Raw genomic sequence first — 17,744 nt, 5'->3', positions numbered from 1 at the left:
CTACATGATGTTTGCCCAAAATTTATTTTATAAGAAAAACTTTTTTGGTTAAAAAAAAAGAAAGGAATAAAGGTATGAAAGGGACTGAGGCCTGGGAGCAGCATGGTGAGCCCAGCGGAAGAGAGGCCTGGTAGTGGGCACTCTTACCCTTCTCTAAAGCCTGGGTACCTGCTTGGGGAGGAGGGCTGTCCTCGGTGACTGATGACCACTGTAACCTCTTGGCCCAGGGTTCCCAGGGCACTGAGTAAGGGGCCCAAAGACTCTAAACCCAGTTGTGGGAATGCCTTTGCTGGGCCCCATCAAAGCCTCTAGGACCTCAGTTTAAGGGAAGAAGGGGGAAAAAAGGAAAAAAGGTGGCAGAAAGAGAAAGACAGAATTGGTGGTTGGGAGTTCTGGGCAGCCCATGCCTCAGCCCCTGCAAGCTGACGGTACTGAGCACAGGCCTGTGAGGCATGGGCCCCATCACATGGTGCTGACATAATCTGCAAAGGCTTGGGATGAGTCCCACGAGTCGCTAACCACATGGCAGGTGGCCCGGAGCCGCCGGATGGCTTCCCTGGCTGTGACTGCATCCTGGTCCAGCCAGTTCTGGAAGAGGCGCAGGTGACCAAAGGCTCCACGGCCCCAGCGCTCCAGCCGTTTGGCAAACTCCAGAAGCCCGTCTGGCTTGATGCAGTTGGAACTGGTAGGGGTGAGATGGATTAGACACTCAGGAATCAACTAATCCCTGGTCCATGTCCCTGAAGCTCCATCCTTTGTCGTTCTACCAACCCCTCACCCCCTCCATGTGTACCTGATATCCAGCTGACACAGAGAGGAGGATGAATCTTCTGAAAAAACATCTGCGAGGGCCAGGAGACCAGCATTCCCTGGGGAGAAGGGGAGAAATGCTCATCACCTCTACCCAAGAACAGGGAAAAAGGGCATTCCAACCCAATTCTGGCTGGGAAGAAGCCCAGCTTTCTGAAATTCCAGCACAACTATATCCCAACCCTTATCTTCCCAGTGGAGAGGTCTGTGCCTTTGCCCCCTGAGTTTCTAGGTCAAAGGACTGGCTCCTTCCCCTTCTCCCTCCTCAGGGCCCTGTCCCCACCCAGGCGGTTTCCTGGCAGCCGGAGGCCCTTCAGTGTGGAGTTGCCCTTCATAGCAGCAACCATCTCAGGGAGAAATTGGGCCGGGCGCTTCTCGAACAGACGGCAGAAGGAGAAGGTAATCTCTGTCAAGAGAAATTGGAATAAGTTCTGATGGCTGCATTAGGACTGGTGTTGCCCCTACTGCCCCAGTATGAACATTTTATACAGAGTCCCAGAAAGAGAAAAGAATTTGTACAAAACCCCAAGCAAGGCTACAACTAAATCAGGATTCAAATCAGAGATTGAGCCTAGATGTTCACTGCAGGGAGGCTCTCTGCATGGACAGTTCTCCATTCACTTCCTTCTATGCAGGAGTGGGCATTAGAGATGAGCCTGTGATGGGAGCCTGACAGCACATTTATCCCTTCCTACCACCATTATTTGTCAGCTACTGAAAGGGAAGAAAAACTTTTAAGTGAGGCACTCTTAAAGTGAGTAAATTCCACGTTCAGTATAGGAGGAGTTGAGTTTGGGACCCTTTTAGAAGGAAGATGATGCAGGTTCTATAACCATTTTATAGTTGAGGACATAAGGTCAAGAAAAGAACAGTGGCTTGCTCACTCACTGACACTGGCAGAGCTGCACTCAGGACCCAGGAATGCCCCAGGTTCTGGATAAAGAACTTACCTTGAAGAGTCAGATTCTGTAGCAAAAAGAGCACCTCACTCTGACAGTCGGCCAGATTCATGTCGTGGAAGCTCAGCCTCTTCAGGGCTATGTTGTATTCTGGATGGGAAGAGGGTTCATGGGCCTTAGCTTTCCCAAACAATGCAAGCTCCCCTCCTTCCTTTATCATTCTAGCTAGGTCCTACCTTTGAGTGTCTGCAACACAAGCCCAAAATCCTGGGGAGAGGCAAAGGTGGCACTATCCAGGGACAGCTGCTGCAGAGAACCTGAAGCCTTCAGTACAGAGCAGAGCAGTGGGGCTGGCTGAGCTCCGCGTGGAAATCCCATCTCCAACTGTTCCAGGCAGTTTTCTGGATATGGTAGGGAGAGAAGATTGTAGCTGGCCATCTCTTCTCCCATTGCAGGTTCCATCCTATCCTTAAGGGATTCACTGGAAAATTATTCATCTACTTGTCCTTGAGTGCCTACTTTATGCTAAGGCAGTGTGCTAGTATGAGATTTAGCCCTTGCCCTTAATGGAGCTTTAAATCCAAGAAGACGACTTGGACACAAGAAGATACAGAGTATGCAGAATGGTAGAAGACATACAGGAACTAAGGGAACATACAGCACAGGGACCTAATCTACTCTACAGAACAGTTGGTTCTGTTCTTGGTTCAGACCCCTTTCTGGAGACTGATCTCCATGGTGACCCTCTACTGGGCCAGTGTTGGTCTGGGACCTATCTGACCCATGCTTATCTTTAAGAACAGCAGGCTCTAAAGAGAACAGCTTCCAGATAAGCCAGGAATGAATGTTGACAGGCCCTGGATTAGCGGTCTTTTGCACCCCGCCCCCCTACAAATGCACATGAGCACACACACTGCTTCACCTGGTATCTCCTCATCCCCAATTATGTGGCTAGGAGGCCCTGCGTTCCCTGGCACAGCAGGGTTGTCCCTCTGGCTGGGGTGGTCGACACGAATAGAGAGGACCCGCAGCAGGGGCAGGGCTCGCACAATGGCACGTGTTAGCTCCAGGATGGGCAGTGGTGAGAACAGGTCACTGAGATGCAGGGCACGGAGGCGGCATCCAGCCTGGCCTGACAGGGCCCGCAGGCTGTCCAGCAGGCGGAAGATGTTAGAGCCCAGGCCTATGGCAGGAAGGAGAGATTAGGTCAGTCATGTAGGAGTGTCATCAGAGGTAATATTCAGACACAACTCCAAATATTTCTATTGATAACTACCAAATCTGAGGTTTGGACCAGATTATTTTAAATCATTCATCTCAACTATTCATTGATTGTCTTGCTTTTTCCTCAGGTAACCAGCATACTGATGTCTACTCTACTGGGCCATACCCTCAAGCGTCAGGGCAGAGTCACAAAATAGAAAATAGGATGTGGTGGGGCAGCATGTGGCTACCAGCTGAATGATAGGCCCAGACAGCAGCAGAGACCTCTGGACTTTTCCTGTGGGTCATAGGGAACATCTACGAACTAAGCAGGAGAGTGACAATGATCCAATAGGGAATACTTTAAAAGATTCACTGGGTAGGGACAGGGCTAAAAATAGCCACTCCCACAGAAGGGAGTAAAATCCAGAAAGGTTAGGACAGTTGCTTAATGCCACAAAGCAAGTAATTCCTTGGAACCCAAACCTTTAGCTCTCCTTGGACTGAGCAGGCTCCAGTTGATTCATTCACTCACCTAAACCTAGTAAAATAGGGTCCTTTGCTAGACAGTCATGAGCAGCAGATCTTGTTCCTGCCTATATAGCCTGATAAAAACATGATGGAAACTGGGGAAGTAAAGTACTGTGGAAATACAGAAGATGGATACTTAGCACCCAGTCCAGCTCTTTTATCAGTGAAGGCTTTCCAGCTGAGTCCTGAAGAACTTAAAGGAGACAGGCTAAAACAAAGAGTGACTATGTCAGAGTGAACTTGGCATATATCAAGACCTGAAGGAGAAAGAATGGCAGGTTCCAAGAACTGAAAAATACTCAATGTGGCTGATATGTAAAGTATGAGGGGGGAAGTGTTCAAGATAGAGGTAAGCAGGGGTGAGAACATGAATGACCAAGTAAGTAAAATAAGAAGTATGGGGACAAGAAGCCATTGAAGAGTCTTTAAATGAATGAATGACAGATTTGCATTTTTGAAAATGCTTAGACTGCAATGTAAACAATGAATTGTGTGGTGAGTATGGAGTCAGGAGGAATTGCTGAAATGAATCCACGTGAGAAGTAATGGTAATCTGAATTAAGAATGTGGAGATAAGAGAAAAATGGATTTGAGAGACAGACTAAAGATACAACTTGGTAATCAAATATATGTGGAGTGAGAGATTTGGGGCAACTGAGTCATCTGTGACGTCACTGAAAATAGGAGGGTTAGTTTAGAAGGAAGATATATTCAGGTTGGGGGGTATGGTTTATGAATTCCATGTTACCTAGCAGTCAGATGGATAAATAGGTCTGGAGTTTAGGAGAAAGATGTGGGCTTTGAAACCGAAGGAATGAGCAAAATTGTCCAGGAACATGTGTAGAGTGGGAGAGCTCAGAGAAACTCTAAACATTGAGATAAGAGAAGTAATATACAGAAAGGGAGGAGAAAAAAAAATGAGAAGGTTTTGAGGTAGTAAAAATGAGACTCATAAAGATAATACTTAATAGCGAAGGCTGGCAAGAATTAATACAAGATGAAAACTGAAAGTACATATTGGACTTAAGGAGGACCTCAGTCACCTCTAGGTCCTCAATGCGGTTGGGTGTAAGCAAGGTTGGAGTGGCTGTGAGAGGAGAGAGCACAGATGACTTAAGGTTGACTGGACAGAAAAAAAAATTGGTTAGCAGTAAGTTGAAGTTCACGTGTGATGACTTCTATTTTCTCTGTGAAGTAGGAGGTGAGGTCATCTGCTGAGAAAGGAAAAGGGAAAAGTGGAAATGGTAGAGTAGGAATGGGAATTGCTGATGTTGCAAACAAGGTTTATAGGACGTGGATAACTGTATATAGTAGCACCAATTTGCGCAGTTGTGTGACTTTCTCTAGCATTGTTCAGCAACCTAGGCAGATAGCTGGATTTAGCCAGAATTGAAGTTTGGCTAGCTGGGCATAGCCAGGTGGGAAAGAACTAAGGACTGCTTCGCAGGTTGCTCATCTAATTAAAAAAAAAAAAAAAAAGTATCCCACACCTCTTTGTACAGCTGCTTTGGTATGACTAGAGAGATTCAATCTCAGCCCTGGCTGGGCCTGTATACACTATACTCTGACCTGCCTTTGGTTTGCCTATTATCTCTAAAATAGACTCATTCTTTAGGTTCTCACTGCCCCTCAGGAATCCCTGCTTCCAACTAAATCAAGCCTGTAGATCTCATGCTTTGTCTTCCCTAGCACCGACAGTCTGCCACTATTTCACGGGCACACCTGCCTCCCACATCGCCAGCTTCCTGATCATACCCTCTGTTCCCGTCCACAGGATTGGGCACACAGCTGGTGCTGCTGGGAGACCCAACCCCTACCCTCCAGGACACTCACCATTGTAGGAGAGTGTGAGGCTCTCCAGAGACACCCAGGAGCTCAGCAGGTGGCACAGTGTCAGAGCTGCCTCTGTGGAGAGCGGAACTGTGAAGAGCTCCAAGGTGGAAATGCTGCGGAATCGCTGGGAGGCCTCCAGTGCCGGAAGCCCCAGGCAGCTGGGATCTGATCCATCCAAAGCTCCACAAGCCACTTCCCCGATCTCCATCTCTTCCCCATCCTCTTTCTCACCCGCCACAATGAAAACAAAGTCATACAGGTCTTCAGACTCTGCACCAGACCCCTGACGGGTGCGAGCACCCTTTTTCCCTGTAGCTCGCTTAAAACGCTTTAGGGGCTTAGGCTGTGGGGCTGAGCTAGCTGGAGCCCGTTTAGATGAGGATGTGGAAGAGGAGGCAGAGGCAGAAGAAGTGGTGGGTGGAGCAGAGGGTGGTCGTTTGGTGCCAGGAGCCTCATGGGAGGTGGCTGGAGGGAGCAATTCCCTCTTAGGGTCTGTCCCGCCTGCTGTCAGACTCTCCTGTGTGCTCCGGCGTGTAACCCGCGTGGCAGGTGCGGCTCTGGTCGTCTGCTTGGCTTCGCTCTTCCGCCGGGAGGCCATCAGGGCTGCAGCACATCGCTCAGCAGCATCCCGGCGAGGCCGGCGTGAGCCTAGCAAGAGGGACCCTTCATCTCGGGATGGGGCCCGACCTCGGGAAGCCTCTCCACAGAGGCGGCAGGGTGGGCCACCAGGGCCTGGCTGCCAGAAGCCAGCACTCATAGTGAGGATAAGGATGAAAAGGGCTGACTCAGGCACAGGCCAGGAGTACAGCGACACCTGGCTGACAGCCCCATGGTGAATAAGCTGATGTAACAGCTGCCGAAGTGACTGCTGAGCAGCCACGTCGGAGAACAGCAGGTGGCGGAATTTGAGGGTGTGCAGGGAACTGGCCAGGGTCTCCAGAACCCTTCGGTTGGGCTCAGCCACCAGCTCGGTTGCACCCTGCAGCATGTTGCAGATGGTGAGCTGACGGACATGGCGGGAGCTATGCAGGAGAGGCGAGAAGCGCTGGTCACAAAGACGCCTGTCAGAAGACACATCAATGGTCCCACGTAGAACATGGGAGAAAAAGGCCTCCATAAACTTGGCTCGCCAACAGGTCACACTCTGAAAGCAGAGAATATGCCAGACAGCTGTGATAGTAAGAGTGCTACCCATAGAATTATCCCAGTTTCCTTCCAGCAGCTATTTCCTAAACCAGACAACATCCTAAATAATTTATGCAAATTCATTTAGCCCTCACATCTTTGCAGTATGTCTTAATATTAAATCCATTTTACAAGTAAGAAAACCAAGGCACAAAGGTGGTCATTGCCTGTGGTTACACAGTTAAGTGGTAGAATCAAGACTTGAACCCAGGAATTTGGTTCCAAGAAACCATTTTGCTATAGTGCCTCTCAAGTGAAACACTCAATCTTGTAAATTCTTCCATGTTTGTTTCTAGAACCTGATCCTAACTTTCCATTCCCCCCCTCCCATTAACAGAAGCACTGGGGATTGAACCCAGGACCTCCTGCACGCCAAGCGGACGCTCTGCCACTGAGCTAAATCTGCCACCCTCAATAACTTTCCATTCTTATGTCACCACCTTTGTTCAGACTCTTATCACCTCATATCTGGGTACTTCATTAGCTTCGCGATTTCTCTCCTTATGCCCCTTCCCCCTTCTCAAACTTGCACAAGTCCACTGGATTCACCTTTGTAAAAATTTTAAAACTGATTACATTATTCTGATTTAAAACCCTTAATGTCTCCCCACTGCCTAGGGGATTGGGGCTGCAGCACATGAAGTTCCTCGGCCTGGCAGGGAAAGCTCTCTACAGTATGGCTCATGCCTACCTGAGAAGCTTTATCTCCCACATCTTGCTCATGAATGATTTGCTCTGGCCAAACTGGCCACCTCACTGACCCAAATCTGCCTTCTATATCTTTTCCTAAATCTGCCAGAAATGTTTTCCATTGCCACACCAAACAGACTTCCTGAAAGGACCCACTAACATTTCACTCTTTGAGGCTGTTCATTTCTCCCTGATGCTGTTAGTATTTGTCTGCGCCCCCACTTCCCTCCAACGATCTTCTACCCCTCACCTCTCTTGGGACTCCTCTGTTACTCTGACTACTCAGGTCTTAGACACTGGTAGATATGTCTCATGGGGTTGAGGCTCTGCCTGTGTACATGTCTTATCCTAACCAGACATCAAAATTCCTGGAGAGGAGGGACCAAATCTTAGATTTGTTTTCTCCAAGGCAATAATTTGATGGACATGAGACTTCAGGCTATTCTGATACATTTAGAACTCTGAATGCAAGTCATTTTCAACTTTTGGTACACATCAGAACTTACTGTGGAGATTTTTCCAAAATTCATGTGCCAGGTACCCAGACTTGGTGGTTCTATTGTGTTACATCTGAGGTAAAGTCCATCCATCTTTATTTTTTAAACCTCCCCCAGTTGATTCTGATGTGAATCAGAGACTAGGAATTCTGCCACCTACCCTAAAAGGACACTGAGACAAATATTTCTCTAAGTCTCCATTTTCTCCTAAGATTGCAACAGAAAGTCACCTGACTGAAACAGGTGCCAGCTCTGCCACTATACTCTGGACCTCCTTGAACCTCTTCATCTGTAAAATGTGGATAATATGACCTGTTTCACAGGTTTGTTGTGAAGAGCAAATGAAACATTCCAAGTTTAAGGGAATTTGTAAACTGCAAAATACAAAATGCTACTGCTGCTGCTGCTAATAATTAGCCCAGATGGGAAATGGGAAACGGACTTGATGGAGGAAGAGCCTATTAAGCTGGGTGTTTATTCAGCCTGAAGCAAAGGAAGTAGAGGCCTGAGGTTCCCTAAGACTAAAAATAAGACATTTCTCTTTGGTATTTACCCTGCCTCCATGCATTCCCTCATACCAGGGTGACCCTCAATTTATATGAAGTTCTTGTCAAGAGCTGGGCCCCTACTGTTCTCAGGCAAAAGTGTCATTCTCTTTGCCCTCGCTATCCCCCAAGGCTCTGCCTGCTGTGGTAATAATTAGGAATGATTTCACGTTTGAGCTAACTGCATGGCAGCAACAACAGAGAAAGGCCTCTCCAGCGGCAGTGTGGGAGTCTTACAGAAGCAGGAAAGAATACCTGACAACTAAATCTCTACTCAGCCTTAAGTGGAAGCAGGGAGAGTATTCCTGAATCCTTCAAATCCTGCCTCACTCGAAGCACTTTTTAAAAAAAACATTCGCTAGCCCACACTCACAACCTTGAAAAACACTTGCAGGTAACCCTAGCAAGACTTCAACTTCACAAGTGAAATAGTCAGATGGTTATAAGATCTAGGGCTAAAATATGGACAAAGGTGTGAATGTTACCCAAGATATAGCTGTTTCCAAGCATAAGCTATGTGGAATATGTACTTTAGATAACTAAATGCTGGGTTTTCGACATTTTCATGGTTGATGAAGACAATGGGAGAGAATACTTAAAATTGGAACCCCCCAGACATGTGATAACCACAGTGAGAGCAGCATGACGTAGTGATTAAGACCATGCACTCCAGAGATAGACTGCCTCAACTTGAATCCCAGGTCTGCAGTTCATGAACCGTAACCTCAAGCAAGTCACTTTACCTCTGTCTGCCTCAACTGCAGCATTTGCAAAGTAAGGAAGATAACTATACCTATATCACAGAGTTGTAAGGATTAAATGAGTACGTAAAATTAGTTGACAACTATCTCAATGGCTTCTTTCTTATGAATTAATGCACGAACAGACAGCAACTCACTGCATTTTATTCCATCACCACCTTGCAGAAGATTCTATGCTAAAACTTCAAAGCTGAAAAATACCTGAGATCTAGTCTTAAGCCACTCATTTTCTGGACTTATACACTATAGCTCAAGCAATGCAAAGTGATTTAAGTACTTCTTTTGAGTGAGAGTAGGTGAAATCAGGCACCATCAAAGAGGTGAAATGACAGCTACCTACCAACACAATTTATCACTGGCTCATGCACAATGGGCTGGCAGCTCAGGCACTGGTTGGGAAGGAAGAAATGTGTATACAAACCAGGGAGAGCCAAATAGATTCTTGTACTAAACTGTTAGAGCCCACAAATGCTCATGAACTATATATTGTCCACTGTTATTCTTCTAACAAATATTGTCTGTGGAAATATAAGAAAGCAAATCAAAAATCATGTGTAAAACCAAATCTTTGGAGTATATATGTACATGTGAATAGACATTTGTTTTTATAAAATTGAGACAATTTTGAAGTTTCAAATACTGGGCTTTTTAACATTATACCACCACATCATTTAACATTTTTACCACCATGTACTTAAAATTTTTAGAATGACTTTATTAATATCTCTAAAATATTTAATAATTTCTATATTACTGAATATTTAAATTGTTTCCACCTTTTTATATTAAACTTTGCTATAATGAACATCTGGAAATAAATCTTTGTGAGTATCTCAATTTTTATATTCCATAAAATTCTAGTTGAGAAATTGGGTATTTTAAAGACTCCTGACAATTATCACCAGATTGCCCACCAAGAAAGTTGTAACATTTCTGTTCCCACCAAAAACATATTAAAATACAAGTTCTACCCACCCCTGGAATTATCTTTTAAAACAAACCAAATTAAAACAAAACTTTACTAATTTAAGAGGTATAATTTTACTTTCTCTTTTTTTTATTATTAATGAGATTGAACATTTTTCACTTTATTGGAGATTTTTGTGTATTTTGTGCCTTGTCCAAATCTTTACTTATTTTATTTTACTGGGATGTTCATCTATGTCTTAGTCTCTGTATCCTTTTATTTTGCAAATATTGTTGGATACATTTCTTCCTAGTTTATGTACCTTTTAAATTGTGTTTATAGTGTTGGCATTTTATATGGCCAAATATGTCCATATTCTTTTTTTGGTTCTGCTCATTTAATAACTAGTACTCTCTATCCTGAGATTAGATAACCAGTCACCTTTATTCTTTTTAAAACTGTTTCGTGCTTTTACTTTTTACAATGTAATCTTTAATCCATATAGAAATTACTTGGGTATATTATAAAGTGAGGCTCTAACTTTATTTTTTCCAAATGGTTAACCAATTACTAGAGAACCATTTATTGAATAATCCTTCATTTTCCCATTGCTTTGTCTCCAGAATATCTGTTTTATCCCACAGATCTCTTAATACACATATACACTAGTACTACACATTTTGAAATACTATTGCTTTTTTTTGGGACAAGCTTTATTTTATTTGGCTTTATTATTTCTGCCATAAGTTTGTAAAAGTCAAGGATAATACCCAATATATACTTAATAGATACTAATCATATTCTTCCTCTACAATCTCTGTGATTTTTGGTTCACTCTCTTCTTTGGAGACAATATCTTCAATTCAAAAAAAAAAAAAAAAAAAAAAAAACCCAACCAACAAAACCCCAAGGCATTTTATATATATGCAGGGAAGAAACAGACCAGTAATTACTGAATTGAGTGTCCTTTGAATTAAAAAAAGTCTCAATATGTAAAAAGTACTATTAGAAATTAATGCGTGTGACCTGAGCTCGAAGATGGAAATATTCCACGCTATAAAAACAAAGCAAGCCCTCTGGACAGCATCCTGGGTGGTTCCCATGTGACTGAAGCACATTGCTTTACAAGCAATCGGGGGCTGTGTCTACTTTGCTCACCTTTATATTCCTGGAATCTAGCATAGTCTCTGGAACTGAGTAGTCACTCAACAAATGTGTTTGAATTATGAATGAAGTGAAGGCTACTGTGATGCAGAAGTGGGAAGTGGAAGAAGACACCCTCTGGAATGGATATGCTTTATATCCATATCAGGACCTCTTTGTAGGTGACTATTAGGCCACCAAGCCTATGGCTTCCTAAATATTCTGAAATGCTCTGAGACAAGTTAACAAGATAATGAATAGACATTCCTTTCCAGGAAGCTTGAGATAATGTTGGAAAAAGAGCTTTCTCTGAGAGGAAGACATTATAATCTCCATCACCTGCTAGTCAACCATACTGCTTGGGAGACACTGTGACAAAGCAAATCTTATATTTCTTTAAAGGTTGAAGGAAGCCGCTGCTGTTTTCTAACATTCTGTGACTTCTCCTCCTAAGGCCTAACTCCCACATATAATGCCTGAGAATTTTGTTGGGCCTCAACATCATTACACTGAACTCCAGGGGTTGCACCTAGATCTGGAAGTGGAAAAGCTGAAAGATATGGAGCTGAATGTTACTGAATCTAGTGTATCCCCCCGAATTAAATCTCCAATTCCTGATAAGAGCTTATTCTCTTGTCATTTGGCCTCATTAACTTATAAAGCCCAATTCAAATACTACTTCCTAGGAAAGACTTTCTTGCCCCCTTCTCCCTCAGCCTCCTTGCTACACTCTATCATACCACTTACTCTGCCATACATGATGTATTTCTTTGCAGATGTCCCCACTAAACTGGCAGTTCCTCAAGATTAGGGACTGTGTCTGTACTTGTAATATTTAGCATAAGATGTGGTAAGTTTTAGTAAATGTTTATTGAACTCAATCTGTCCTGTCACCTCATTAGGAGCAACAAAAGGAATTCTACTTAAATGAGAGCTCCAGTGAGTGAACCAATGAATAATAGACTCTTAGGGCTAAAAGGAGCCCTAAAAGTCATCTTGTCCAGCATCTCTTACAATGCTGAATTTCTTCCACAATACTCTCATGTTAGGTAGTTATCCAGACTCTTAACTATTAAACAATTAGTGACAGGGAAGCTTATTACCTCTGGGACTTAGCTTGTTTCATCACCAATAAGCTCAGAGTTTAAAATTTCTACATTTAGTTTAGCAAAAATTTATCCTCCTTTAGCTTTCAACCAGAACAAGTCTGTTAATCCCCCTTTCGTGTGACAACCATTCAAATATTTCAAGACAGTTCATGTTCCCCATGTCTTCTCTTTTTCAGGAAAAACATCTCCAGTCTTCCAAATGTGACTCACGTGACGTGGCTTTGACTTCTTTCTCCATACTCCAGGGAGAGCCTGACCACTGCAGAGCCAGGCAGGTCTATCATCCCCCTTGTCCTTCAGTCTACATCATAGTTACATTAGTTCACACAGCTCAGAATACAGTCATTATATGAGTGGCTTCGGCACGTTGTCAACTAAACCCCCTTAATCTTTTTTATACAAGCTGCTGCTAAGCCAGACCCCTCCACCCACTACTCTGAGGTCATGCAATTGGAATTTTTTAGACTCAGGTGAAGAGTTGGTTTATTCTGTTAAATTTCATCTTGTTAGGTTTGACCACTGCTCCAGCCCTGTCAAGACCTGAATCTAGGTTCTGCCATCCATTGTGATCACTACCTTTCCCTGTTTTGTGTCACCTGCAAACATGGTGAACAAGTTAGTCAGTGACAAATGTCAAATGGGAAAGAACTTTGTAACAGGCCATCAGAGCCCTCTTCCCAAATTCATTCCATCCCTGTCCCTGCACTTTACTGGTGCCCACTCTGTTTGTGTGCTATTCCTGATTTCAGTGTGCAAGGTCAGGCCAGAATTCTACATGGTGTCTTAACTTACTTCTAAACTGGAAGGCCTTGTCTTCATCAGCTCATCCCATAGTCGGCGCCAGATGGCCTGAGTGGAGAGGCCTATAGAGAGAAATATCACATTTAATTGGGTGCTACACGGTCACCATGAGTGAAGTGCACTAGCCTTTTAATGTCCTTTTATAGGTTCACAGGAGCAATATGGCAGAGTGGTAAAGACCACCAGCTCTAAAGACAGACTGCCTGGGTTTAAATATCAGCAAACCATACTCTGGCTGTGTGACCTTGAGCAAGTTACTTAATTTTCCTGCACCTCAGTTTCCTTATCTATAAAATGTAGTAAAATGTAGCTATTTCACTGAGTTGTTGAAAATATTAAGTGAGTTTCTCTAGGTAAAGTGCCTAGGACAGTGTTTGGAACATGAAGGTTAGTAAGATAAACATTAGCTGTGAATAGAGTTGTCCAATGAGGGGTTTGGGAGGCAGCTTGATAAAGTAGAAAACCAAAACTGAAAAGACCTGGGTTCTATCTGGCTTTGCTATTAGTTGTGATGTGCCTGTGGTCTCACTTTTATTAGTATAATAGGGTTTACACATTTGTTTTGTGTCTTATAGGACACTGAGGGATAGGATAGTAAGTGGGAGGGTACTTTTTGAAAAACATGAAGTTCTATGCAGGTATCAGGTGTAATATTTACCTGAAGAACATCATGATGCCTTGGCTTACAATCACTGACTGAAAAAGAGACAGAAAGACACTCACCTTTCTTGAGGGCAGTTTCCTCAATCCTCTCCAAGTAATATATATTGAGCAGAGGTAAGATGCTTTGAAGTATTGGGCCTGGGAGGGCTACAAAACCAAACACAAAATTTACTTTTTTCTCCCAGGGTTGCAAGCATTATTTATCCTATTGGAAAGGAAAACAGAAGGGCAGACTTCTCATTTGACAAATGGAACCTGGAGAAGCTAACCTAAGTCTAATTCAAACTCTGGTCCACTTATCTTCATCCACTTTGTTGGCAGCTGGAATTTCAGGGGCACACATATATCTTCAAGGGTGAGATAATCCCACAAAGCAAGCTGATAGGCTTATGTAGGAGTTGGTAGTTCACTTCTGCCCACATATAATGAACCACTCCGCATTTAAAAGGTCCTACAAAATATGCATGATAAAGTCCTTCATAATCTGGACCATACTAACTTCTTCAGCTCCCTACTTTGCCTTTTACACTTCAGCCATACTAAACTACTTGTTTCATTTACCTGACATATAACCCCTGCTTTCTGCCTCTGTGCCTTTGTTCTCTCCACCAGGGCTGTCCTTGTCACTTTCAGCGTATCAGCTATTCATCTTTCACTTATCATGTGTCCTTTATTAAGCCTTTCCCGAATCCCCTTTCCACTCTTCCAGATTGGCCACTTCCATCCTTTCGGCCCCCACCATATCCTAAACTAGTACTTTCCTATGAAAAATAGAAATAATTAGGCTCTATACTCTAAATTGAATATATCTTAAAAACAAAATCTGTTGTTGCTGACTTCCCTAGATATGAGAGGCATTACCATATTGTGGCTAAGTGGTTTAGTCTCTAGAGCTGGACAAAACTGGGTGAAATATTGATTGTACTACTTAGTTAATTGTGAATTCATGGGCAAGTTAATATCTTTGAGCCTCAACTTCCTTAGTTCAAAAATGGAGATAATAATAACTACCTCATAATATTGCTGTGAAAATGAAAGGAGATCATGCTTATAATCTTTTTAAAACCATGCCTCGCCATAATTTCACTGAATGTTAGCTATTACTATTCTTATCCTTCTTATCCTGTCAATATCATCTCTGTCCTGCCAAGAACAAGTCTGAAGATTTTGGAGTATATCACATCTAAGGAAACTCTTTCAAAATTTCAAATTTTACATTCCAGGATCTCCTTTTATCTTTACTTGTGGAATAACTGAATCTTGATATCCAAGAACCCAGTACAATTCTTTGTCCATAGTAAGTATTCAGTGTATCTCCTGAAAAAAAAGCATTAATTCCCTATGCTATTATACTAATGTAGTCTCTCTGCTGCACTCAAGATAAACTCCAAGCTCCATATCCTGGCATTCACGGTACAACATACCTATTCTACTTAAGTTTCCTCATTGTATCCTTTCCTGCTGTCTCTACTCACTCTCCCCTCCTTTCTCTTTACACAAAGCAATGCTAGTCCACTACCTCCAGGAAGCCTTTCCTGGCTGTTAGCCCACACTGAGACCTTCCTCCAAAATAGCACTGCTTAGAGGCCTCTTATTGGGCCCTTCTAAGAGGCCTAACTTGATTCAGCTTTTTCTGTGTGACTGTCTACCTGGGCTAGGCCCATAGGAGCTCTTCCTCCTCTTTCCCTCCAATATGCTCCCCTTTGTTAGCTATCCCCTCTCACAGCCACAGGGGTTCTCATCCCTTATTATCCACAAACTCCTCTCTTCCTTTCTCCATTCTTCTTAAGCCAGGCTCCTCCTTGCTTCTTTCTAGCCCACACCTTTAATGCCTCCCCTTCCTAACTTGGGGCCTCCACCCCAGTCCTCTTCCCTCCTAGCCAGGTTTAGCATCCCAGAAGCTCCAGGCTGACAAAACCAGATCCACTGAGACTTTTCTCCCATTCCCCATGCGTCAGCCTGATCCTGCTCTTCTCAGCTGTTGATACAGGGCTTCCACAATCCCCTGCCCCCACCAGGCCTGAGGACTTCCCTCACCACACAAGACACTTGGGCCTTTACAGGATCGGTGCCCCATCCTCACCTCATCAAGGGCCTTCCTATATCCCTGGACCTTTTTAACCACTCCACAGCCGTGGGGCTTATTCCTGGAGGCCCAACCCCTCAAACTCCAAGGCCTTTTCTCCACATCGGCCTCCTCACGCTGTAACCCAAAACCCCCATGCCAGGACCTCCAGCCCTCACTCCTGACCTTACCCGGGCCTTTCTCTTGGCAAAGACACCATCACCACTCTTGAGGCCTTCTCTAGGCCCCCAACCCCCAGGCTCCCGGGCCTCCGCTCCTACACCCCTCCCCCTTCCCCCGGGCCCTGGCCGGGCCTGCGATCTCCTCACCCAACTTCAGCCCAGGCCTCCGGGCCCCACCCCCTCACACCAGCAGTCTGTCAGGCCCAAGGCCTGCCTTGGCCCCTGTGCGAGCAGGCCTACCCCCGACCCCCATCCCAGCCCTCATTTCCCCCTCTTTCATTCTCACTATTGATGCCCACGTCGCCGAACAGAAATCCACCTCAGCTGCCCGGCTGCCACCGGCGGTACCACCCCATGGCCCGGCCTCCTCGTACCCGTCCGCTGCAGGCCTCCCTCCCCGTTACTCGGCCCGCTCCGCCGCCGTACTCCCAGACCCCGGCCGGGCTAGTCGGCTTGCCCTCCCCGGCCCTCATCTCAGCGCTCCGGGCCGCCCGCCTCTGGTGTTCGGCCTGGGCTCCCTCAACCGACTCCGGGCCTGGCGGTCCGCACCGCTCTCAGGCCCGAGGCCTCCTTTCACTCCACTTGGGCCCAGGCCTCCAAGCGGCGCCGCGCCCCCTCCCAATTCGGGATCCCCGGGCAGTCGCCCCGCCTGAGGCCTCCGTGGCCCTTCCCGCCTGTAGGTCATTCGAGCCTCCGTCGATTGTTGACTCGCTCCGGGCCTCCCTTTACCCGCTCTCGGGCCCTTTCTCGCAGCTCCGGCCAATCCGAGCGGCCTCCGGCGCTCAGTGCCCTGCCCGTCAGTCCCTCGCTCAATCAGTTTGGTACCCGAGGCCCCGGCCGTCAGTTCGCTCCCTTCAGCCCCGGGCCGTCAGACAGGCCTCGGAGCCCCGAGCTTTTCGGCCTCTCTCGGAGCCCCATCCCCTCGCTCTCCAGTCCACCGGCTACTCTCGCCCCCCGGAGTCTCGGTCCCCACGCTCTGTCAGGAAGACACCGGAGGCCCCGCGCCGTCCATCAGGTTAGGTGGCCCCAGGCCTGGCCTCCTGGCCTCAGGCCGGGCCTCCCAACCTCGGCCCCCGCCCCCAAGCAGCAGAGCCATCCCTGGCCGTCCATTCGACATCCATAACTCCCCAGCCCGGTCCAGCCCGACTGTCACTTCGGTGCCCACGGCCGGCCCGTCAGTCCTGCCTCTGTCGGCCGGGCCCTGCCTGCTTCACCCCAGACCGGGCCTCTTGGCCTCGCCCCCCGCGCCCCCAAGCCGGGCCGCGGTGCGGGTCCACCTGCGGGTTTGGTCTCCGTCTTTACCGTGCTCAGTCCTGTCACTCACGGAATTCATGCTCTGACTCCTCTGTCAGGCTTCCAGTGCCCGGGGCTGGGCCTTGCCCCGGGCCTCCCGGCCTCGCCCCCCGCGCCCCCCGGCCGCTGGGCCGCCCCCGCTCGTTGCCAGAGGTAGCCCCTCACCCCGCGACTTACCCCACACCCCGCTCTCCAGAACCCCCATATGGGCGCTCACCGCCCGCCCGCACAGCTCGAACAGGGCGGGGGGAGCGTTGGGGCCCGAGGCCGAGCTCTTCGCTGGCGCCGCCTCCCGGGACGTGGCCTCCATGGTCGTTGCCGCCGCTACCTCACAGAACCAGCAACTCCGGGCGCGCCAGGCCTCGGGCGCCGCCATCTTGGGGAGGTGCGCGAGCCCGAGGGTGGCACTCGCGGGACGCCATCTTGAAAAGGTCAGCAGTTAGGACGGTTCTATCAGCGATGTGGGGAAGAATGGGAACCGTACTAAAGGAATATCGAATATTTATTTATGCTTCCCAAGTTGCTTAGAAGCCAATATTTCAAATAAACTCCTATATCAATATATTAGGGTCTTTCGTGACAAAAGGGATAGTCCTTAGCAAGTCTTTCCCAGGTGAAAATACCAGT

The 17,744-nt window shown here is 46.4% G+C and overlaps 1 protein-coding gene across 1 annotated transcript; it reads right to left on the bottom strand.

Moving 5' to 3' along the window:
- Positions 1-5: 5 nt before the first annotated feature.
- Positions 6-17,517, bottom strand: LRRC41 (leucine rich repeat containing 41). Its single transcript, XM_074376544.1, has 10 exons — positions 17,295-17,517; positions 13,638-13,724; positions 12,906-12,976; positions 5,277-6,420; positions 2,632-2,892; positions 1,946-2,110; positions 1,761-1,859; positions 1,094-1,216; positions 794-869; positions 6-682 (listed from the first exon to the last, which is right to left on the bottom strand). The coding sequence occupies exons 1-10, from the start codon at positions 17,491-17,493 to the stop codon at positions 463-465; spliced, it is 2,445 nt and encodes an 814-aa protein (XP_074232645.1). The 5' UTR covers positions 17,494-17,517; the 3' UTR covers positions 6-462.
- Between the last annotated feature and the right edge of the window lie 227 nt (positions 17,518-17,744).

This window comes from Camelus bactrianus, chromosome 13 (assembly GCF_048773025.1).
Source record: "Camelus bactrianus isolate YW-2024 breed Bactrian camel chromosome 13, ASM4877302v1, whole genome shotgun sequence".
Classification (NCBI taxonomy): domain Eukaryota; kingdom Metazoa; phylum Chordata; class Mammalia; order Artiodactyla; family Camelidae; genus Camelus; species Camelus bactrianus.
Note: the sequence above shows the minus strand (reverse complement) of the source record. Positions and strands in the feature narration are given on the sequence as shown.